The sequence below is a fragment of the Pomacea canaliculata genome, linkage group LG6, assembly GCF_003073045.1.
Source record: "Pomacea canaliculata isolate SZHN2017 linkage group LG6, ASM307304v1, whole genome shotgun sequence".
Classification (NCBI taxonomy): Eukaryota; Metazoa; Mollusca; class Gastropoda; order Architaenioglossa; family Ampullariidae; genus Pomacea; species Pomacea canaliculata.
The window spans coordinates 28,654,886-28,678,035 of NC_037595.1; the positions used below are offsets into that span (position 1 = coordinate 28,654,886).

The 23,150-nt window shown below is 38.1% G+C and overlaps 2 protein-coding genes across 2 annotated transcripts in view; one reads left to right on the top strand and one right to left on the bottom strand.

Moving 5' to 3' along the window:
* LOC112566315 (zinc finger protein jing-like) overlaps window positions 1–8,182 on the bottom strand; it is a 59,951-nt gene extending 51,769 nt beyond the window's left edge. Inside the window, 1 exon segment of the mRNA XM_025242411.1 lies at window positions 7,815–8,182. Within this exon segment, the coding sequence (XP_025098196.1) occupies window positions 7,815–8,143 (329 nt within the window). The 5' untranslated portion in view covers window positions 8,144–8,182.
* Window positions 8,183–8,209: 27 nt separating this feature from the next.
* LOC112567002 lies at window positions 8,210–23,079 on the top strand. The gene is made up of 20 exons (XM_025243434.1): window positions 8,210–8,310; window positions 8,599–8,685; window positions 8,981–9,348; window positions 9,872–9,946; window positions 11,024–11,098; window positions 11,487–11,604; window positions 11,959–12,074; window positions 12,459–12,660; window positions 13,066–13,144; window positions 13,816–13,991; window positions 14,525–14,601; window positions 15,771–15,913; window positions 16,204–16,526; window positions 16,826–16,940; window positions 17,381–17,537; window positions 17,855–17,921; window positions 18,289–18,422; window positions 19,001–19,157; window positions 19,538–19,678; window positions 20,096–23,079. The coding sequence occupies exons 3-20, from the start codon at window positions 9,005–9,007 to the stop codon at window positions 20,522–20,524; spliced, it is 2,928 nt and encodes a 975-aa protein (XP_025099219.1). The 5' UTR covers window positions 8,210–8,310; window positions 8,599–8,685; window positions 8,981–9,004; the 3' UTR covers window positions 20,525–23,079.
* The last annotated feature ends 71 nt before the right edge of the window (window positions 23,080–23,150 follow it).

Below are 23,150 nucleotides of genomic sequence, written 5' to 3' on the forward strand. Positions count from 1 at the left end.
GAAAGAGGAAGAAAGTGGTGCTGTGCTACACAATGACAGCATGGACCGTCCATACATTCTATATATGAACCTTGGTGTGTCAGACCTGCTCCCTGAAAATGGCCCACAGCGTGCAGGTTAAGGCCTGACATAAAGTCTTTGCCTTCACTTGACAAGAGGCCGCGACACACACACTAGTGGTATTGTCACCTGCTTTTACTGCGTGACCAACATCGACAGTACCATCTGAGGGAAGCGGTGAGGCCGGGGGGACATGCTAGTGACTTGAAAAAAAATAAAATAAAGGAGTTTGTCGAAGTCCTCCAGCTCTCGGATGTACCAGGTTTTGTTTGTGCTACTGCAAACGATGCTGATGATAGCTTTTGGTTTGGTTTCCACCACCCCGCTTACCCTGCCAGCCATAAACTTATTACACCCTTCGCGCACTTGTGCCAGAAACAAGTTCGAGAAAGCCGCGCCCAACCCAACCACATTTTTTTAAAATAAAGAATTAAGATTATTACAAAACATATGTTAACAGTTTTCTCTCTTTGAATCTTGCCCCTCCCATTTCTTCCCATCTTACCTCACCAAAAGAAAGAAAGAAAAAAACAAATCGAACTTAAGCGAAGATGTGTGCATCCATTAGCTTGGAATACCAAATGTGCTCCAAAATGTACCGACTCGACATTTTGCATTAGCCATGGCACAGTGACCTGCACACTACCTCGCAGATAATGGTCTGTGTGTACCGAGTTCAAGCGGGGCTCTTTCCTCAGGTGGGGGCAGAGTTGGGGTCAGAATGCACGATGACGAAGAGAAATAATTGTGTGAGGGGTGGGGAGAGAGATGGGTGTTGAGAAGGTAAAAAACGTAAAGAATGCGGAAGAACGCAAGAAACTGAACAGAGAGAAAAAAGCAAGCAGCAAAAAATGAAGATGAAACAAACGAAAAACTAGGCCTAGCTTTCTATTTTCTGAACTCAGTCTTTTTAGTTGCCATGGCTGGTTCCGACAACGGGGCTTGTTGCATGTACCAGATCGAGTTCAGTTTATCAATCACGACCACAAATCCTATCAATTCATGAACCATCCCTGAGCATGGGTGATGCCGACCCTCACCAAATCTCTGCATTTTGGTGTGACCACATAAACCGTTCTATCACGGGCACCGAGATCACCCAGGTCTTGTTTCCCATCTCACCACCATTTCACCCTCTGGCCCGCTTCCAGAAATAGCGCTGCTGGCTGTCGGGCTGGATCGGCCAGTGTCTGTTTTTAACACCACAGTGCCCTGATCGCTGGCTTGGATACTGAGAGTTACGTCAGATCACATGATGTCTGGCATCCCGTGCAGGGCGCTGAGTGCACGTGACGAGGCCATGCTCACCGCTAGCCTTATAGGCTTCAGGGTAGAACTACTAACCCTTTGGTGTCTGAGAAAAAAGAGGAATTTGCTATCCCAATGTAAAGAGCACCTCTGCAAGAAACCAACCAAAAATATAAGTGTCTTGAAAGCCATGCATGGGAATTTAAATGCTATTATTGTATTGTTGTGATGTATTCTCATGTGGTTGCTAGATTTTGGTTCTATTGCAAAGTTGGGATACTGGGGTGGACGAGAACCATATCAAAATGCTCATCAAAAGTGAACAAAAATTCGATCAATGTTGTGGTTGCTTGCTCTCATGCCTATTTTTGTCAAAGAATAAGTTAGGATGAATATTGCACTATGGATTGTTTGTTGTTTTAAAACTAACAGCGGCATAGGATAGGGACAAAAATACAATCATTCAATGAAAACAGCTTACAAGAGTTCAGTGCTATTATATTTGTGTTACAATGCTATAGCAAGCACTAAGCGATGCAGCACATCCTATATCAGAGGTCAGTGATTGCCTCCCAACATTTCAACATGATGTCTGTTATTGAACTTAGCAGCAAATGTGACTGCCTTACATCTAAAGGGCAGTGTCGCTCTTTGAGGGTCTGGTTAGTCTTAGTAGCTGTGTATTCTTATTTCATGAAAGTGCTGCAATGGATATAGCTTATTTAATCCCTACTATTACAATGTCGTTGCCAGGACTTGCAATAATAAAGGTATTTGACAGTGAGCATTTTTTTTTAAATTAACATTTTACTGATTATCTTCCTCGAATAAACTCAGAACAAGATCAACAAAAGTTTAAAAAATTGTACAATTTGTCAGTGACTTTAAGAACGGGGTAGGATGGCGAAATCTCTAATTCAGCGTTTCCTGCAGTTTTTTTCTCCTTTGTTCTGCTCAGCGCACCATTTTGCCAGGTGAGTAGTGAGCTGCAGCAGCGTGCCGGCAGAATAATAAGCTTGAGAGCAGCTAGGAACTGCACAGGGTTAGCTGTCGGCTCCACCTGCTGCACCCGAGTGGTGAGTGCGAGGGTTTGATCCCGCTCGGCACTGCTCACGGGCGACGCCTCACCTGCCAGGCTGGGAGGCTGACAAGCCTGTCTAACGAATGACTTCCGGTTGGCGTCCTGACGCGTGCGTGTGCTGGGTAGGACCCGGGGTGGTGGAGGGAGATGAGAGAGGAAGGTAGTATACGGGTAGGCTACAGCGAGCTCCCGTAATGCCAGCGAATGTGAACTCATTAGAAAGATCAAGTAATGCTTGTCTGTTTTCTTTTTTATTCCCCTCTACGACTTGTGCTAAAAGTCTGAAACTGCATCAAGTTCTCGACAATAAGGTTCTTCACCCTACTCCTTCCTCCTCGCCCCGCCTACTTACCAGAGGACTTTTCTTCCCTCTGTTTGTCGCTCGAGATGGCTTGCTTCAGATGATGTGAGTAGGGCGAGGGGGGGAGTGAGAAAGTTTGCACACTGCGCGCGCGTTGCTTTGAAGCTGATGCGTTGTTTCAGCTGCTGCTGAGTTACGTCATCATTGGGGGGTGTCAGGGGCAGGGGGTGATGGTGGTCGGCCTGCCGTGCATGCCACAAACCGTGCGACTGGCTTCCTCAAACCGCACGATTATTTCCTAAGTACTCCTTTCACTGCTAAATAAATAAAACATCGATCCACAACCACAATGGCGATGACATTAAATTATAAAGGTAGTGAGTGGCGAGTCGTCGACGTGTATTGAATCTGATAAGCGGCTTTCAAAACCAATCATGAACCGGACCATACAAATCATCTGCGTCTTAATGTCTTAATAGATTTTTGTTCTTCCTTTTCCTAGAGTAGGGCAGGACGAAAACAATAAAAGGCAACAAAATGAATACTGAAAGTGTGTACATTTATATCCACTTAGACTGACACGCATACTAACAAATCGATCTGACTGGGTGTTACATTCAGTGCATTAGCACTCCCTGATAAGAGCTATCTGGTGTCACTTCTCTACGTGCGATGAAAAGGTCGGATTGTCTTCTTCCTTAGCAAGTTAAACATGCAGGGTATCGAGCATAGAGTTGTGTGTGTGTGTGAGAGAGAGAGTGTGTGTATATGTGTGTGTGCGAGTGTGTGTTATGTGAAAACCGTTCTCATGCTCTCTTTCTCCACTTCCACGCTCTTAACATTCCGCTAGACATTATGGACCGAGGGAAAAAAATATCCGACCATGAAAACAAGTTTCTGGCAAGTCAAACATATGGGTTACAGCACGCAGCTGGAGCATTCTGTCAATGGAGTATGGGATTGGCAAAAAGACTAGGGCTGCTCAATACGCATCCAAGGAGGAAACACTCCTTCAAAATAATAATAATCTTTTTCATATGTAATCAGAGAATATTGGCACCCCATAATTAATTAACATGGCTAAGTTGATGCATGATTGGCTGTAAATGATTTGTTCAAAAAAGACACTTTGGGCTAAAAAAAAAAAGACACTTTTTATTTTCTCTTCTTTTTTGTGCGAAAGCTCTACATTGAGAAGAACACACAAGAAGACATTACAAATAATGATCACGACTCATCATTTCTTCATTCCCACTCTGCACACGAAGAGCTGACACAATATAAGAAAAAACAGATGAACAGGGAGTGGAAGATGATGAGACAAAAGGGATTAGCAATGTTGTAGGTCTGCGGAGGAACAAGTGGCATGGGGATAAGATGGAGAGAAAAGTGCAGAGAGGGAAAGTACCCGGGCGACGATGTATCGGGAGGAGGGAACATGCAGCTAGAGATCGATAATTGTCTAGACATAAACTTAATTCAGTCGTACGCGGGGTAGGGAAAGTTGATGGGGTGTGGGGAGGGTCACCCAATGTCGCCTGAGCATGTTTGAAAGGCTCCGGCACACGTGCACCAAGCGCGTGACGTCAAGGGCGCAGCGGGTAGCGGGTAGGAGGGTGGGAGTTGCTGTGTCTCTCTCTCGACATGGATGGAAAAAGATGCGTCAGGCCGGCGCTTAGCTGGGGGTCATTCGTCCACCTTCCTATCTTGCGACCCACCGCCAATTAAATGCAAAACAAGCAAACACAAAGGCTTCCTAAATCTTTTAAGCCTTTTTCCTGGTAGTGAAGATTTGCTGGATACCCACATACATGACTCTAATCCTCAATATCCAAAATCTACTTATTAAAGGAAACATATTTAAGAATGGTTACTAATTAAAAATCCACTTCCTTTTGGGCACCAACAACACTTAATGGCTATTTTCAATTATACCTACTTGTCTTACATCATGCAACTATGTCATAAGAATGAACTTATTTAAATTTACTCTGAGATTATGTAAAATGGTAAAGTAACATTAAGACAAGTAGCGCCAATACATTAATACAAAGAGTATCCCTTGCTTCAAGTTCTCTTTACACTTCTTCACTTTAATGAAAAACCTACACTGATACTTGGTTTTGCTAACCAAATGAAAAGGTTTTTTTTTGGCTTTTATTAAAAAAAGGCAAAAAGCAAAAATAGTGTTCTGCAACTCTTCTGTGAATACATTATTTCTACTTTTCTACTTCTGCATTTATAATTGTGTATATATATCTTGCTTTTACAATATGTTAATGCTCACTTTTATTTGATATTAATATGATTTGGAATACTATTTTCTGCATCTAGGAACACTCAAACATTTTTTCTATAAAATAATTGGTAACTGCTTCTTCACTTTACATTATTTCATTATTAGACTGGTTTTGTTGGAACACTCTACTTTTAGCAGGAGGAACCTGTACGTGCATAATAAATCTGGATCAGAAAACAAATCTTGAAACAGTGATATATACTTCAATGCATTTCTGAAGGACATAAATCTTATTTCTGTTTTTAAATATATACATACTTGTGTGTATACTTATATATATAAAGATCACAAGACATCTGCTACTAGCACTACCTAACCTGCACAATCTCATGCAAACAGCAGCAGGCATACAGGGGCTTTCATCAACACACTGTTTCAAGTGGTCTCTCTGGGTAAAGAACTAGTAATAAAACTTTAAAGCAGCACCATTTGGGCCAGTAGCTGTTGCTACAAGCGCTTTCTTGTAACGTGTGCAAGAAAATTTGTTCAAGGAGCTACAAGAAACAAAGACTCTCTCATTATTAAGGGGCCATTAAAAAAAAAAATCAAGTACTTTATCTCTACAAACCACAATGTCAAGTCCATTATACAAAACAAGTAAAGCCATAGAAATGCACAGGGAAGATTTGAAACAAACTTTGACAAGGAAAATAAAAAAGTGGGAATAAATCTTGGCTGGTGAAAAAAAGGGAAAATCTATATAATTAATCTGACATCTTGCATCAAATTATACTGTGCTGTTATCAGTAAACAACCTATTTGTTAACCATGGTGAACAAAATGCAAGCCAAAATTGTAAAACATGGTAATCAGGAATCAGGAAAAAGAGAGAAGAAAGCACTGCAATTTCATTTTAATTTTTGTATATGAAAAAAGCTTCAGAAAATAGTGACACAATATAATGATAGATATTATATAGATGCACAAAACAGCATTAAATATTTTAATTTAAAACAAATTTCATATGTTAAAAGCACTTGTTTCCAAACCAATCATTTGCCTTATCTTACGCTTAAAAGCAAAAAAACTAATTTACCCCCACACACACACACACTTAAACAAAAGAATCCTTTTTTCACTGGCACAACTACTATTAAGCTGAAAGGACAAAGAAAATCATGCTTAATTAATGATAGTATTTGCTACCATTTTATAAGCAGTGTAGATGAGAGAACAAGGAAAGAACATATCTGAAAATAACTGAATATTTTATGTCTTCTGCGATTCAAGATAAAAGCTCTATTGAGGCAAATACAGCAAGCTCTTTGTCAGGTCACTTGTTATAGAACTTCCTCATTCCTGTTTAACTAATTCAATGAAGTGTATGCCTACTATCAGATTACGCTTGCTTGGAAAGGAAAACCTCACGTTTTCCATTTAACAAATATTTTCAGAAATGCAACTAGACAAAGAAGGAAGCAAAACCCAGATGTCAGAATCAAGTAGCACAGGGCTATGTGTCTTTGTTTTTCAAATATTCAATTGTTTGAAAATCAGAAAAAAGGGGGGGAAAAAAACCTTTAAAAAAACCCAAAACGTTATCTGTGCATTAAATAATTTTATATTTTGGTAAACACAAAACTGGCAAAACTTTACTTCTACAGCAGGAAATGCAACTTTTTTTTATAAATTGTAGTGTTGTTACTCTAATAGTTTTTCACATTAAATTGAAAGAATTGTACTATAATCATTGTATTATTTTTCACAACTGTCTAAAGCAAATGCTGATTAAAAATGGAATATAAAAAATGAATCAGCTATAAAAAAAATATTTTGTAGGTGACATAAGCACATTTTAGTGCTTTTAGTTCATTTTAAGCAGTATCTACCATTCAGTAACTTACACAAAAACTTAAGTCTGTTATTATTATAGCTGTAATATTTATAACACGAAATCATCTTAACCAGAGTGCAAAAATGACATAAAAACAGAGCAAAAGTATTAGTATTTCTCAAAATTAATATAAATATATTACTTACACCACCATACTTTGTACAGTGTAAAAGCACTATGTCAGATCACTTATTTCCAGTTTCATATTAGTTTTATCCCTTCACTGGCTTGTGCTTAGTAATTGTAAATCTATTTTGTCCACATTATAATGTAAAACTGAGCAATTAGTCCTTTACTAATTTTACTGAAACTAGCAAAAACTTTTGACAGAGTATGCCATGTACATTTTGCATTTAAAAATGCAAATGCTTGCTTTTCTAGAAGTATTGGAATAATTGTCGACCACTATAAAGTTAAATTACTAAAAAGCATTGAAAAATGAAAAAATGGGAGCATTTTCCCATTTGCAGTTTACGATTTCAATATGTACTTTGTAGTTTTAAATTGTTAAAACAAAATTCCAAGAATACATAGCGATATGTCAGTGTCTAACGTTTAACTGTCCGAAAGAAAGAAAGAGCACGTGACAGGCACGAAGTCTTCAAGCAGATGAATTGTGTCAGTAGAATCCTATTTCTAGGGCTCTCCCCGTACTAGTAGAAGGCGAATCCCAGTGGCTAAGTGTAATTACCAACAAACAAATCGCGATCCTTTTCGAGGACGTTGCAAGAAAAGCGTGTAAAACAGATGCACATCACGTGAATAGAATGATATCGCTTTTGACATTAGTTGTCTTGATGGAAATGTAAGATAACGAGCATTTTAGAAGTCACTTTTTGGAGACTGTGCCCCTATACATATGCTAATGACTTGCCGTCTGTTCGTATGCTTGCGCTGACTTCAGTGGTCACGGGCGTCTATCCGAATATCGACTTGTTTTTAAAAACTACAGGTGCACAAACTTTCATACAAAGCAAAAACATTATCTCACCTTATTCTTAATTCCAAGTTTTCTCCTTTTGATGGTCGTCTTCGTCTTCTACCTAGTTCCGGCGAGATTTTGTCCTTTCTTGAACGGAGTGTTGGAATGGAAGGTTTTGTGAAGATTGCCGAAACAGATTTAGACGATCCATTCAATCGCGGTGATCTTTCTGTTTTTGTTGGTCTGCTATCCAAAGAATCTCTTGCATTTTCTCCCATAAAGCAATCCTGATGTATTCCATTTTTTCTGCACATCTTCATCAACTCTAATCCCTCTTTCTCAGACGATTCATCTCCTTCCATCGTCCCATTATCTCTCAAGCACCCGACGGCCGCCATCTTGCACACCACCATCCCCCATGACGTCATGGAAACATGTGCGGATTTCCTTTCAGTGCAGGCCATGTGACCTTCACATGGGGGTTTTCCCAACATGGCAGCTCATTCTGGCATGTCCGTTGTTATTTCCTGAATTTCTGCGCATAATGTTTTCATAAACGTTCAAGGTTCGTACCGATGAACGCATAATAACATTTAAGCACGCGCATTCAAATAAGTCAGTGCGTCACCTCTACAACAATTATTTTAATGAAAATTTTTTTTAAAGAAACCGATCGTACATCGATCACTATATTTGCCATATTTATGTCTTGAGGCGCCTCATTCAAGCAGCCCATTCTATGACTGAAACTACTTCTTGTCTGTAATGTCATATACAGTGTGAAAGAGCTTAAGTGCTTCAGTTATATTTTCTGGATGCATAAAATTAAGTCATTACACAACTAATTTTTCAGACATGGGACCACAATAGATGGAATCGCCCTAAAAAAGATTACAAAGAAGGCAATGGTATACTACCCCATACAAAAGACGCATAAAACGTAATACTATATTGTTTCAGTGTGAAGTGAGAGTATAAAATGGTCTTTAAAGATGGATTTTGTGGATTTTAGAATTGATTTTATAAGTTAAAACATCCACTGTAAATTTGCAAGAATTTGAGTTCAGAGAAAATAAAATTGTCTTTTCAAAATGATCTGCTGGACGAGAGGTGGGAATAATAAAAAAAATTCATAGTAGATGATAATGTTGCGGAGCTTCTCAAAAGATTTGGAACTATATAAATCACAGTAACCTAACATGATTTAGCATAACTAACATTGATTAAATTTACAGAGAATAGAGACATTTAAGCACGCTATGGATGAAGAAATGGACTTTGAACAAGGCTATTATCCAGATCCCAATATATATGATGAGTCTATTCCACCTTCAACATCAAGTGATGATGATGATGATGAAGAGGAGGAGGAAGAAAATAGTGATGGTAAAAGCATCCACCATAATGTGTATTCAAGAACTGATGGTAGTGGTGATGCCTACCATAGATTTCACCACACGCATTCCCTAGCTTCATGCTCAGAAGAGGATGCAAATAAGTCTTCTAAAGAACTAAGTGATCCTGGTCCTTTCCGCTACAATAAACGGGTATTTGTCACATCACTGCCATGCCTGCTGCTTCTCCTCATTGTGGGTGGCGAGACGTAAGAGTTTAACTTAAAATTTTTTTTGAGTTTGAAAATGAAATAATTTATTTTCAATATGTCTATTGAAATAAAGCTACAATATTAACTCATTATTATTTTAAATCTGTGGAGCAGATTATGAAGAATCAAATAAATTGATGTGTTGGTGGGTTAGGGTTTATATGTGATAATAATAATAATAATCAGATTATAGGAACCTGTAGAAAATACACAGATTTTTTTTTTTTTTACACTTTTCAACATTTGAACTTAAGTGCCACTTATGATATGTGCTTGTGGATTGGGCTTGATGTTTCAAAAGTTTTAAAATCACCAGCAATGCCATGCTGTTGTCTTTTTCCTGATTAGTAGTAGGAAAGCAAAAGTAGGTACCTATTATAAACTTAATAATACTCTGTTTAGAATTGTGGAACATCAGTAATTTATTTTGATGGTCTTGATATGGTTATAACTTGTCAGACTGCTGCGGTAAGATACTGTCAAAGATTGGAACCTGACCCGAGTCATTATCTGATTGCAGTTTTTTGCTGATTGTGACCTTGGGAACTATGCTGGTGGTGATGATGGCCCATATTGGAGAAAACGTTAGTAAAAGGTAATTCTTTTTTCCTTTCCATCTTTGGCATCATAGGACTACAATGGTCAGAAACAGAAAGAGGGAAAGGTAGAAGTCCCATGTATCCATCTAGTATGTCCACTTAGTTACAATTCACATTTTAAAAATGAAACTCTCTTCAGCCATGCACATGCGTTTAGAAGCAAGATTCTTTTTAACTATTAGTGTATTCTGCACATGCCAGAGACGGTCATTGTTCGTCACAATTTATTTTTTGTCGATACAAAAGATTTTATCTGAAAATTCCTTGAATGTATTTCATTTTTACAATCACCAATACTAGGGTAGAACTGTTTCAAGGGAGAGCACTCAATGTTTGCATGCTGCCAGGGCATTGCTGCAATTGGAGGTCTCATCCAATGAAATGTTAACCCTTATAGTTATAGCTCAATGAGCCACGATCGTGGTTTTGCCAGGGAAGCACAGGAAAGGCAATTTACATTACTTTTATTGCAAAGTTCAAGCTTTCTCTTTTCCAAAAGCTATTTACCTGAGAGCAGCAATAATAAAAACAAACATCACCCACTGTCGTCTTTACAGTCGTCAGTTATTAGCCATTGTCTTTGTAATACTTATGTGCAGTGCTATAAGGTTTTAAAAAGTTGTAATCAAAAACCATACAAAATGCACTGTCACAATTCACAGCAAGCTCTCAAATGTCCAGGCAAACACTGCAGATGCCAAATGAATAACATGTAAAATAGTGGCATGGAAGGGTGTGCAAAATATTGTAAAAAAATTGAAACAAGAAGGTTGTAGAGACATAAAAAAAGCAAAACAGCTGCACATAGCAACAATTAGTAACTGATAAGGCTAATAAACAGTCTGTGCAACCATTCCACTATTGTAGCTTGAAACTGGGCTGAAAATTATATTGAATCAGAGATTTATATTCATTATATTATCAGGGTTATTTGGCCAGGTTCACAGTTTATAATATTTTGCTCCTCCTTTCCCTTTTGTTTGTTTGTTTTTGCTTGTTTTATTGCCCATGTAAGTCAGATTATAGTTGTACTGATTTCATATGGAATGAATGTGCTTGTCTATATGTTGCAGATGCGTCATGGTCTTTATTCTTCTGTTCATACCATGCCATATTCTGATTGTAGCAACAGTCTTTCCACTAGTCTGGTTAGTACATTACATGACAAGTTGTGCAGAATTCTCGCTACAGGCATGTCAGATCTTAGTTTTCACATTCTTTTGTAGTTTTGCATTGTTTTTGTATGGTTTGCCATGTGCTTTATGCAAGCAAAGCACTCTAAACAAATGTTGCTTATGACATTGAAAACATTTTGGAGAAAAATGTATCCTCATTTCCTTGTTGTCTTAAAGGGAAAATTGTGATTTTTTAAAATGGTAACTAAGTTGATTTTTGAGACCTTAGTATTGTACCATCTGAAAATGTTTTCTTTATATTCTGTAACTATTTACAGAAAATGTTTGAGAATATGAATAAGAAATGGAGCAGATTGAAATACATGGAATTTATGTTACTGAACCCATTTTCTATGTGCAGGCTGTCCATCTGGAATATTATTTTGGTAGGCTTGGTTAATACTTTTATGATTCTTACTGGAGGTTGGATCATCATTCAGTTTTCAGGCTTTAGAAAGGAGGAACCTGGCATGTGTGCTGTAAGTCCCTATTTAAATAGTCTAGACTAAATTTATGTCACTTAACCTCTTTCAGTGAACAGGTGAAATGTTGATCTTAAAGCTGGTCTCCCGTTAGGGAAAGGGGCAAGGTACTCTGATTTGAGGAATAGTATTTTATGATTCACTTCAACAGTTTTGGCATTTAGTCAAAAGCGAAAAAGAAACAGTGATAAAGTACGAGATGATGAAAAAATCTTAACTGTTGATGCTCATTTTACTTCAGAATGTTGTTATCTGTTTTTATAAAGACCATGTAAGATTATGCTGTTGTTCTTGCTGCAGATGTAGTCACTCATACATTCAGTGTTTTTGAATAGCTTGTTGTATGTACAGACAATTGAACAGCTGCTATTTTCAATCTACCCATTGGTATGCTCAGCCATAATTACCTGGATTCTGTCATCCGTAACACCCCCAGCCTTGATTGCCTTTGCCTTTGTGTCTATTTGGTAAGAAAGAAAAATCGCCTATACTTGCGTTTGTATATTTTACAAGATTTTCTTATTGCCAGCAGGTGGGAGCAGTTTATGGTTATTGTGCTTCATTACTTCTGTTATTTTAATTTATCGAAGATGAGAGAATTTAATTGTCACATGAAGGTTTTTTTTTCAGATTGGCTAGTTCATATCTTTGGAAGTAGTTTTCTTTTTAAACAAATCTGCTTTCCTTGCCATAAGTGTACCAATTTGACATAAAATAACAGAGAAACATCTACTTTGTTATAAATTATTATTATTGTTGGTGTTGCTGTAACCATCTTCACTGGCCCTTAAAAGAGTGGTGGAAAATTGACAAGTGGACTGTTGGTACATTGTTGTTATTATTTTTTTCAGGTTTGTTTGCTTGCAGTTGTATTTGCTACCAGTGGTTTCCTCCTTTAAGCAGACAGAGACAGCTGATGAAGATATGAATGTGCTACAGATTCCTTTTGTTATTTGCATTGTTGTCGCCTTCATCTTCAGTGGACCAATACTACACATTGTGGTCACACTATTTAGCGTTGTGTCTCCTGGTCTTTTTAGTGCATCCTCACTGGTAGGTTATCAGTCTTAATGGTATGGATTTTGTAGGATATATTTGGATATTTTATCAGCATGTTTTGGGAGCTTGTTTGACAGGGCATAGCCAGGTATGAGGACATTCAGTACCTAAAGGACTTCAGACAGGATGTGGCCATGCAGTTTCTCCCCTGGCTGCAGTGTTTCACCATGCCCATAGTTTGCATTAAGATAACACAGCATCTTCTTTTGCTCATGAAAATTAGCAATTGATTATTGCATTTTTTCAACAGTTTTAGCTAATATAAAAGATAATATGAAAAGAATTATATTTTTCTTACTCTGGTAAGTTTTTCCCCCTTCTAAAATGTAGGCGAGAGAATTGTGCATCAGTTACTGTTAGTTTGTGTAAGATCCTGATATGTCTGCATTGATTTTTCAGGTTCAGTTTTTTTTGCTAGGATTTCTGGGCATATTCCTTTCCACTCTGCTGAACTTGCGTCAGATTTGTGACCATTTAGGTAAGCAGGATATGTGAGGCTGTGCATTATGGAGCAGTAGCATTGTATTTGTTTTTCTTTCTCTTGAGATCTCTTTCTGTCTCTTTCAGTCTTTTTTCCCCTTTCTTATGATTTGTGAGCTCATTATAGCTTTTCAAAGAATCATACTGCAGACCACTCCATCAGCATCCTCTGATAAAAAGATTCACAAACAGTATGATCTGTTCTAAGACTGCAACAGTGGTGTGGATAAGAGCATTTGCATAAATCAAGCAAACTGTTAGCAACTGCTGGTTACATATCTTTCATCATTCTATCTGGCATTCTATAGACAACATGTTTGCTTGTTTTGTGCATGTGTGTCTGAAATGTAGGTATGTGTTTGTGACTGTGAAAGTAAGGATATATACTTATTTAATTTGCAATGTTCTGTCCATATTTTGTAAAAGTATCTATTAACTAAAAATGTCTTTTTGCATTCTTACACCTTGTCACCCATACAGCAATGATATTAATTATTATTATCGTCATTCTTTGTAAAGAGCCATAAGTTTGCCCTGGGATATGGCGCTTTATAAGTTAACACTATATTTGTACTTGCTGCTTGTCACACTAATTCTTTTAGTAAATGCAATTTTATAGTCATGACTGGTTAATTCTTTTCTGTCCAACCTGTCCCTATAATCACATAGGTTGTTCCCATATGGTGATAGTACGAGCACGATGGTTGGGAGGGGCTGGTGTGACACTCCTTTGCTACCCAGTTCTACAAATGCTCGGGTCTGTGTCACACTTTCTTCCTTGGCTTCCTGTGGCAATTGTAGCATTCTCAGCCCTTGGTCTCACCCTTGCCTACAAGAAGAGTAAGGTAAGAAAAGTGGGCACACACTTTTTATGTAGGCATGTAATAGATGTAACTGAGTTGGTATCATGTTTTTTCCCTTCTGTAGCAGAGCTGTAATGATTGTATATACTAAGCTGGGTAGTTGGGGCCACAACAGACATGAGGGCCACAGGTCGAAAATCTTTTAAGTCTGTAGCATTAGGTTTCTTTGGCACCGGCATTATTGTTGATGTGCGCCATAAGCTGGGACGCTGTGAGAGTCAAACTTTAATTCAAACTACAACAAAACAGATTGTCATTGTGTACCACAATATAACAATTTTATAATAGAATCTTTCTAAGAACATGGATCTTTATCATTCTGAGTTCCTGATAACTATATGACTTGAAGTATTGAATGAAATGAAAGAGAGAAGGTCAAAGTACAGCTTGTGTTTTGGCCTTTAATCTGTTACAGAAAATTGTATCCTTCACTGTTTGTTTTCTTTTCTTTTTTTTGGTGGGGGAGTTTGTTTTGGTTTTTTTTTTTTTTTTTCATTTTTGTTTGTGGATTTCAGATGCTGACACTTCTGTTGATAATGGGATTGGTGTTGCTGCTGTGTCTGTGGCTGTCACATCTACCATGGGGCATTTCGTATCCTTTCATGTCTTCATGACAGCAGTCAAAACAGCAGACTTCTTACAACAATCACATTATTAAACACTGAGTTAAAATTGTGCGTTGCACTGAATTGATCTTTTACCTTTATCCAATGAAAACTATTTTAGTGTCCACTAGCATGATTGTTTTGCTTAAAGGACTAGAGGGGAAAAACCACTAACTTCATGCACATAGAGGGAAAACATCTTGTCAGCAGCATGTGACCTTTTGTTTAAAGCCCACCAAGAATTATAACCTCTTTAAGATTATTATTTGCAATCAAAATGAACAAGTTAACATCACAAATAATTTATCTTATAAGTAAAGCAGAAGTAGTGACCCTGTGTGTGTGTGTGCGTTTTGCAGGCAGATGGGTGATGTTTTTTGCAATCCCACCCAATATGGCAGGACTTCTGTTGACTAAAGCTCTTGGTTAGGGACCTTGTCTCATTGCTGACTATTTTCATTTTTTTTTTATTCTTATTTATCTCTATCCTAATATGTTACTGGGGGCTCCAAGTGAAAAAGAAAACCATGCAGAAGAAAGTGCACGAAACATGGACATCATAATTTGAGACAAAATCAATATGAGAGAGACAGCAAGTTATGTGGGGCTTTACTCAAAATATTGTGCACCCATTGCCGCGCGCTGTCAAGTTGAGGAAGGGACATCAAGAGTACAAATGCTTAACTATTTCTGGGCATAAATAAGTTTGATTCATATAAAGCAATTGATCAAAGATTGCCAATAAAATCACAGCTGGAAGAGTTTGTGGCAGATTTCAAACTGAGCGTACCTCTGCTAGTTTTTTTTGCTTCAGCTTTACAACAATGTCAGATTAAAGCAGAGAAATTTGTGCTGTGTTAACTTATACTGTACATACATTTGTTGCATTTGAAAGTACAATGCACTTTCAGAAAATCAACGAGTAGATTTCTCTATAGGACTGAATTTTTTTCCCCACCTACCCTAATTGGTTGAATGTTGTTTCTTGCATATTGTTTACTTGTACAGCCATAGATAACAGAAAATTATATAGCCTTGGAAAATAGCTCTCTCTCCCTTTTAATGTTTATCAAGAGTGCAAACTCTTATCCAGAAGTTCAGAGAACAGTGGATTAAGAGTGTAGTAATAATCCGTGTGCCCTTAACTCTTCAACAGTTATAACTTTTTAAGTGTTATCTCCATCCAGAGTTTTTATGGGTTTGTTGCCATCAACTTTTTACTGTGTTTACTCATCATCTTTTGCTCCTGGCATGGCTCCAAAGAAATTCTGGGTCTGCTCATAGTTTTGCAATCTGTAGGTGAGTAATTTGGTTTGTTCCAAAGAAAGGTCTTCTTTCACCATTACCCTCTTACCAGCATTTAGCATGTTTGCTTGTCAAATATTCCTTGCCAACTTTAGTGGAATTTAGCTTTCTTTGTGATGCAGTGAACTGCTCATAAAATTCATGAAAAGTGAGGGTTTTGATGTATGTCTGTTTTTTTCAGACACATGAATGTACATTGTCCTAAGATAGTAACTTTTATTTTACAGATATTCTGAACTAAATTGCTACTATAATAATAAAAATTTGTCTGCATTTTATCATAGGCATCACAACCTGCGAAATAGCCTTGTACAGAGCTGAGCTGTATTCAGGCTTGACTTTCAACTTGACTGGTGTGCTAGCAGCATATACCCTTTATCGTCTGTATGTGGCCGAGAAACTGACACGAAATTGTGCAACCATAGCATCAGCATTGCACCTGACGAAAACTGCAAGCAGCACTTTCAGCTACTTGGTAATGAAAGGCACACGGGATGCCCACGGGATGGAGGTCTCTCTAGGGGACATGCTGACACTCATGTTGCTGGTGGGAATGCTAGTCTGGCTTTTTGTTTATGAGGCCAAGGATGTGACAAGTGCATGGCAGGTGAAGAGCATATTTGCTTAATTTTCTTAGATACATTTATGAGTGCATGAGAGTGGTTTCTCAAATTTTTTTGTAAAATTATACGAAGAACACACTTGGAGAAAATGAATGGTGTGTGTGTGTGTGTGTGCATACATAAACACATGCATACAGGCATCTATATACATGTTTACTGTTAAGATATAGATATAATTGAAGGTGAAGTGCGGATGCTAATAAGAAAACCAATAATAATGATAACATTGTATAATCTGTGTGGTAACAATCAAACTCAGCAGATATATTTCTGCTTCTGTCAGGCTGTACGGCACCTGTCAGCACTGTTGCTGTGCCTCGCCATCAGTGGTCAGTCCTTCCTGTTGCCTGTTGGCCGATTATTGTTACAAAAAGAACCCACCATTTCTGATTTAGTTGGTGAGACTTTCTTTTTCCCCTCTAAGCTTCTTATGTATTTAGACACCAGTCTGACAGGTCCAGCATAGTGAATACAAATTGATCATACTGCTTTGGTCCGAAATGTAGTAAATGTGTCTTGGAATACATTTGACTGAGTTAAAGAAATGCCTGGACCAGATGATTTTGAGACGTCTGAATGAATGTTTGCTCTGCTCTCAATACTTGAACCTGCAGATCACTGTCTAATTTATTTGTTCTTACTAACCTACAAGATTGGCTGTCTGAATGAAATTTTGAGATGATGAATTCTGTTTAAAATAAATATCGACATTGAAATTATTATTTTTGGTCATTTGAGTCAGGTTCACGTGGACCTGGAGTTTTCTCCCTTCCATTTTAAGTTCACCTATTACCTTGCTGTTATCATAAGCCATGGTACAATGTGTGGTTTGCTTCAGCACTCTGGTATGGATGTGGCGGTGTGTTTGTACTGCTGTATGCATTACAACACAGCCAGACTAGCAGTATTCTGGAAGAGCTATTGAAGCTGTCAGCAGTGTTGATTGGTGTAGCAGTGGTTGTCATGGTTCTGCAACCACAATTCCTTCTCTGTTGGTGAGTTTATTCATGGGTGCAGAAACAGCACAGCTTGTAACAATTAATCTGAGTGCATAACTTATAAAAAAAAACCCTGAACTATATTAATAGCTAACTCCATTCCATTCACAAGACAAAAGCATTTGAACAAGGCAGTTTTCACTAGCAGTTTTAAAAAGAAGTTAAAATTGTAAATGTAAAACTGTGAAAAGGCTGTTAGCAGCAGAGTATCAGGTTACCATTTGTTTGTGGTCACAGGTTTGCTGTCTTCCAGTGGAGTGAAGTATTCAGTATTTTGATCTGGCTGGACTTTTAACTACCACTGTCGAGGTCAGCTTGACACAGATACTCGTCTCAGCAAGCATATTAGGCATTTGTCCAGGCATTCGCTTAACTTTGATGGTGAAGTGGAGTCATATGTCATTTTCCTGGTCATTTTGCACTTAATTAAAGAGTTGATAGCTTATACGTTAGCCTTGCATATAATATACACTCCATTGAGATCAGCATCAGTAATTTAAAGGTCTACTGTAATACTTTTATTTGAATGAAACTTTTTCTTAGATCCATCAGACATGGACAGCATAATATAAAATTAAATTCATCCTTGTCATTGATGTGACACGTAGGACATGTCTTTCTTACCTCCAAATGTTTTAAGGCATGTGACAAAATGTCTGAAATTCCAAAGTGAAATCCAAACTGCATTTCTAGTCAATCTATTAATATATGAATTGAAAGATTTTGTAATAAGCATTTCTTGTTTCAGTTTTACGGGGAGGATGCAACTATTCCAATGTTTGTGCTCCTTACAGCCATTTCTTTTATTCTCCTGGCACTGACTTTCATCACAGTCAAGGTGCAAGAAGTATCAGACTACACTGAAACCTTTCTTAAAATTGGGTAGGTGGCTTTTCTTTTTTTTTTTCAGAAGCCTTTTTTTTAAGAGATAATATACTGTAGCATATCACATTAGCTGCTTGACCTTTCTAATCTGATCTGTGCTCTGCCATGTATTAAGTTGATTCCTATCCATCTAGATTCTAGATTCTTGTCATGGCAGTCTTAAGAAATCAGCAAATCCTTAGGAAAGCATTTTGTATCATTACTGTTCTTGATTATGTGTTGGCATGTAAATCTCACTCTTGTAGTGTGGCTGCAGATATGCATTGCCTATATCAGAATGAATTATCACCACAATTCATTCATTCCATACACTTGATAAATTCTACTGGCCTTGATGTTGTGTTAGCCTGAGGTGACCTGATGCATTGTGCCAACTGTACCTACTGTTGCTGTAAAGTGTGTGTGTATATATATATAAAGATTTTTATTTACAATAATCATGTAAATACATATACAGCTGTATATTGCTAGTACAGGAGCACCTATATATCTTACCTATAATTGCCCTTGCAGTTTAGTAAAGTTGTATTTAGATTGTTTGTAGCCATAGTTGTATAGTGTTTGTACTTCAACAGGACAGGATCAGTTCTGGTGCTGCTGACAGCTCTCATCGGATACAACATCTTTATCATGGACCAGGGCACCAGACTTCGAGCTCTTCCTGCTTGGAGGATTAGTCTGGGGGCCATGTTGTGCATCTCTGTATCTTTGAAGATACTTGCTGTGAGACTTGTGAGTTTGCAATATCCTCCTGATTGCAGAGTGCTCAGACCAGCTTGCCATTGTTAATGTGTATCTTCTGAATGTATTAGTAATATTAGTAGAAAAAGTTTGATGGACCCACACCAGCTTTTTAAACAATGAGTCTTAACATCTTTTTTTTCCAGAAGAAATTCCCTTTGAAGATTTTGTTATACCAAGTCTTATTTAGGTGAAAGAATGATAGATTTTTTTAAATAAAACTGCATTTGTTTGAAGGGTTATAAGTAAAATATTTCCCAGATGTTTTGGTTTGTTTGTTGTAATTGACATGGAGGTCTGTTCATACCTATTGTTAACTTGTTTGATAAATTGTCTGATAACTTGTTGAACCTTCTTTATTAATGGTCTAGGGTCCTGGTCACCTGCCTCTCACCAAGAAAGAAGACCACAGTTTGCCATTGATTCCTGTAATTGGCAACTTGGCCACTGCTGCATCTTTCCTTTTTGCTTGCACACAGGGACCAGAGGATGGCCTGCTGCATGATATGTGGGTAAGTAGACATTGGTGCAAAGGAAAGCCCAGTAGTGTAGTGGTTAAAACACTTGCTTGTAGGCATTGCAGTGAAAAGTCTTGGGACACTCTTTGCATGTGACACCTGTTTGCAGGGCTGGTCGTCAGGGGTTTTCTCCAGGTACTCTGGTTTCCTCCCCCCACTCTTCCCTCAAAATAGGAAATCACCTTTAGGTCGAAGCACTTTCCCACCAAACCAAGCAGTCATCGTGCAGATCTCAATCAGAATGCAAGCACGTGGGAAACTTGACAGCAAACGTCAAAGATGCTTTTTATTAAAATCTACTCGTGAACTGCTTTAGTGTAGTTTAGAATTTGAAGATAGCTTTTTGTTGCGTCTTCACTGACTCTTAATCTGAAAAGTAATTTAGATATTTGGTTTCTTTGTTTATTTTAGTGCTGTGCTGCCTCCTTGGTACTGATCTGCCTGCAGCGTGATGCCATCGTCCTCTCCAACCTGTCCTCGACTAATAAAGCCACACCAATCATCGTAACATCAATTGCGACCCTTGTTGTTTCCACTCTTCTGCGATGCCGTTTGTGGGCATTCCGTGACTTTTCCACCATCTTTCTAGGGATCTTGGAAATGCTTGCAGTTCTATTGTCCCTCCCTGTCTATGTTGTGCTTGCAGGCATCTTGTGGTTGGATGAGGTCTGGTCTGAGAAAGCTGTGGTCTTCACCTTGCCCATGAATGCACTTGTATTTTTGCTGGGGAGTTCATTCACAGCTTGGGCGCTGGCTGGGGCTGGGATGATTTCTGGAGTTGGCATGATGATGTATCGCCTACCACTCGTTCCTTTTGTTCCAGATGATATGCAGAGATGACACTGCAGAAACATCTACCTTTCTGTGGCAGAAACTTTACAATCTAGGTGTGATTAGATATTCGTAGCAAATGTGCAAAAAAAAAAAAAAAAATTAACAGGGTTTGGAGTTTTCCCAGTACTTGAGGTTGCTGGTCAGTACATGTCAAGTAGTGTGTGCACATTTCTCTGACTCCTACACTATCCTTGCTTCTCTGGATGTTGAAGAAACTTATTGGTGTTGGCAAACTTTACCTTTGCTGATAGCCAAACTTTGAAAAGGGACCGAGAAGAAATTACAGCCACTACCTTTTATAGACTGTTTCTGTATAACATGAAAACAGTGGCAACTTACTGAAACTTTTAAACAACTTGACATTAAACAAGTAGAGATGATGGTTGTTGTCCATAAGCACATGTCTCACCTAGTGTGTTGACAGATTTATTGTGTGAGCAGTTCTCTTTTCTGTGGGTTATTGTCATTGAGCAAGCCAGATGAGTTTTTGTGTCTGTTCATATTTGATCTCATTTCATGAAGCATGGGTTATGTTACTGTGACCGATCCAGACTTGTGGTGTATCAAAGCCAGTTTATTATTAAAGAAAAGCATGCTGTTATTGTATTAAATCCACTTTCATGAAAAAATCCTCCTGCATCCCCTGTATTTGTGCATGATGGCTTATTTGAAAGTCCTCCACTGCACTTAGATTGTGTTGCCGCTGCAGAATACCATTAGCTGCGCTTTATTTCACAGAAGGTACTACATTAATGGTAAATTATCAAAATTGTTGTTAGCTGCTACACGTCTGAGTGTAACATATTTAAGAGGTCAGTAGAGGTGTTGTGCTTGAGCGTTAATGGCAGTTAATGGGTGATGTAATTTTTTGAAAAATGGTTTTTTATTCGGTACATGTGCACTATAATTTTTACACTGGTTTTCCAAAAGAAAAAAAAAACAGGTTATACAGTTATAACATCAAAACTCATTTGCTTTTGTGTTGTGGCATGATTTTAGCTGTTCTGATGTTTCAAAAACTTTGCACCTCCATATCCCACAGTAGTTGTGAACAGGTCAGCATCAACATATACAAATGTGTAAACAAAAAAAAAAAAAACTCCTTTCTAGAGGACTTCTACAAGAACATATTTCCCCCTGCTACCTGAAGGTGATAACAAAAAACATTTAGGGCCTTAACTCCTGGATTGGGACATGAAAAGTCTTTCTTTTGAGTTGAAGGGATCATGACTGTCAGACCAAGTTTATCTATAGTTGTTGTGACTCCCTGAGACCACAACTCTATATCTGTGTAGTGGGCAGAGCTGCAGGACATGCTTAGGGGTCTGTGGGCAGGTGGAAGATTATGGTCTCTTAGTGGCATTTAAGACCAGGCATCAAGTTGTCTGATAGCAGGTTGTGTTCACTTGATCACTGGCCCTTAAAGTGATTTTTGAAGTGGCTGCTTTGCCGTAATATAGCTTTAGTTGGTGCTTGGTGTAAAACACCAGTTTTCCCTTTCTCCTTGAAGTGGTCCTTTGCTTTAGGGGATTGCCTGCTTTGACTGCTTCAGATGGCTGCCAGACATGGCAAGTTTTTTTGCCTCCTGACAAGCCACAATATGCCTGTAGTCACCCCAATGTGCTGAGAGAGTGTTCAAGAAGTGCTGTGTGTCTCATTCCAGCTGCCCACTGGGGGACAGCAAGCTCTGGATGATGGATCTGCAGTCAGGAAGACAACAGGCAGATGGTTGTCTTCAGTCCTGAGAAATCTGGCAGTTTCCCATAGATCAGTGATAGTTGGATGATAGAGATCCAGCAGGTAACAACCCTAAGGTGCTGCATCTAAAGTTCATAAGTGCATTAAAGTTCTAATACAGCATTTCCAGGGTGAGAGATAGAGAAGCAAGTTTTGATGGTCTTTTTTTTTTTCTTTGGTTGACCCTGGAACTTCTGTACAGTAGCGGATATCCTGGAGCTGGGTGCCCCATTGCAACATCCTGAAGGGAATATCAGTCATCTAGAGTATTTGCAATAACTCTTAGGTTCCTTAAGGCTTTCAAAATGCTTAGTTCACTGACTTCTCCTATTCTAACCCTGACCATTTTGTGTAACAGTGACAAAAGTCGGATCCATTCTTTTATATATATGTTTAGTGTAATAGTATGAGTATTTTGGTGACAAAAATGTCTACGTTTATAAGCATTTTCCCCCAGAAATTTCTTGAATTGTGGACTTAAGTTTTATTCTCTGTCAGCTCATATCATTTATCATGAGACAGGTCATTCCTAGCAAGTTTTCCAAATATTCTGAGGATAACAGATCCTTTAGTCACAGCATGAACTTGTGGTTACAGTATATAAAATGGGCTGAAACTGTCTCAAGAAATTACGTTAGCAAATACGTTAACATTCTCTTTTGGTAATCTGTGAGGAGCTAATATGGGCAAAGCACAGTTGTATTACAATGAAAACAGACAAAATCATAACAGTGGCGACTATAATTGTTATAAGTGTTGTGATCTTGGCAGTTTTGTTCTTACGTGTATTGTTTTAGTGCAGAATAAAAAAAACAAACATGGAACCAAGGTTTTTCTTCATTTAAAAAAATGTACCAGAATGTGAGAATGACCCTTCCGCAAAGTTACAGAATGA

Coding starts and splice junctions, on each gene's coding strand:
- LOC112567002 (XM_025243434.1), top strand. CDS start 9,005: ATGGATGAAGAAATGGACTTTGAACAAGGCTATTATCCAGATCCCAAT. Junction 11,099..11,486: donor ACAGTCTTTCCACTAGTCTG/GTTAGTACATTA, acceptor TTCTATGTGCAG/GCTGTCCATCTGGAATATTA. Junction 12,661..13,065: donor TTTTTAGTGCATCCTCACTG/GTAGGTTATCAG, acceptor TTGATTTTTCAG/GTTCAGTTTTTTTTGCTAGG.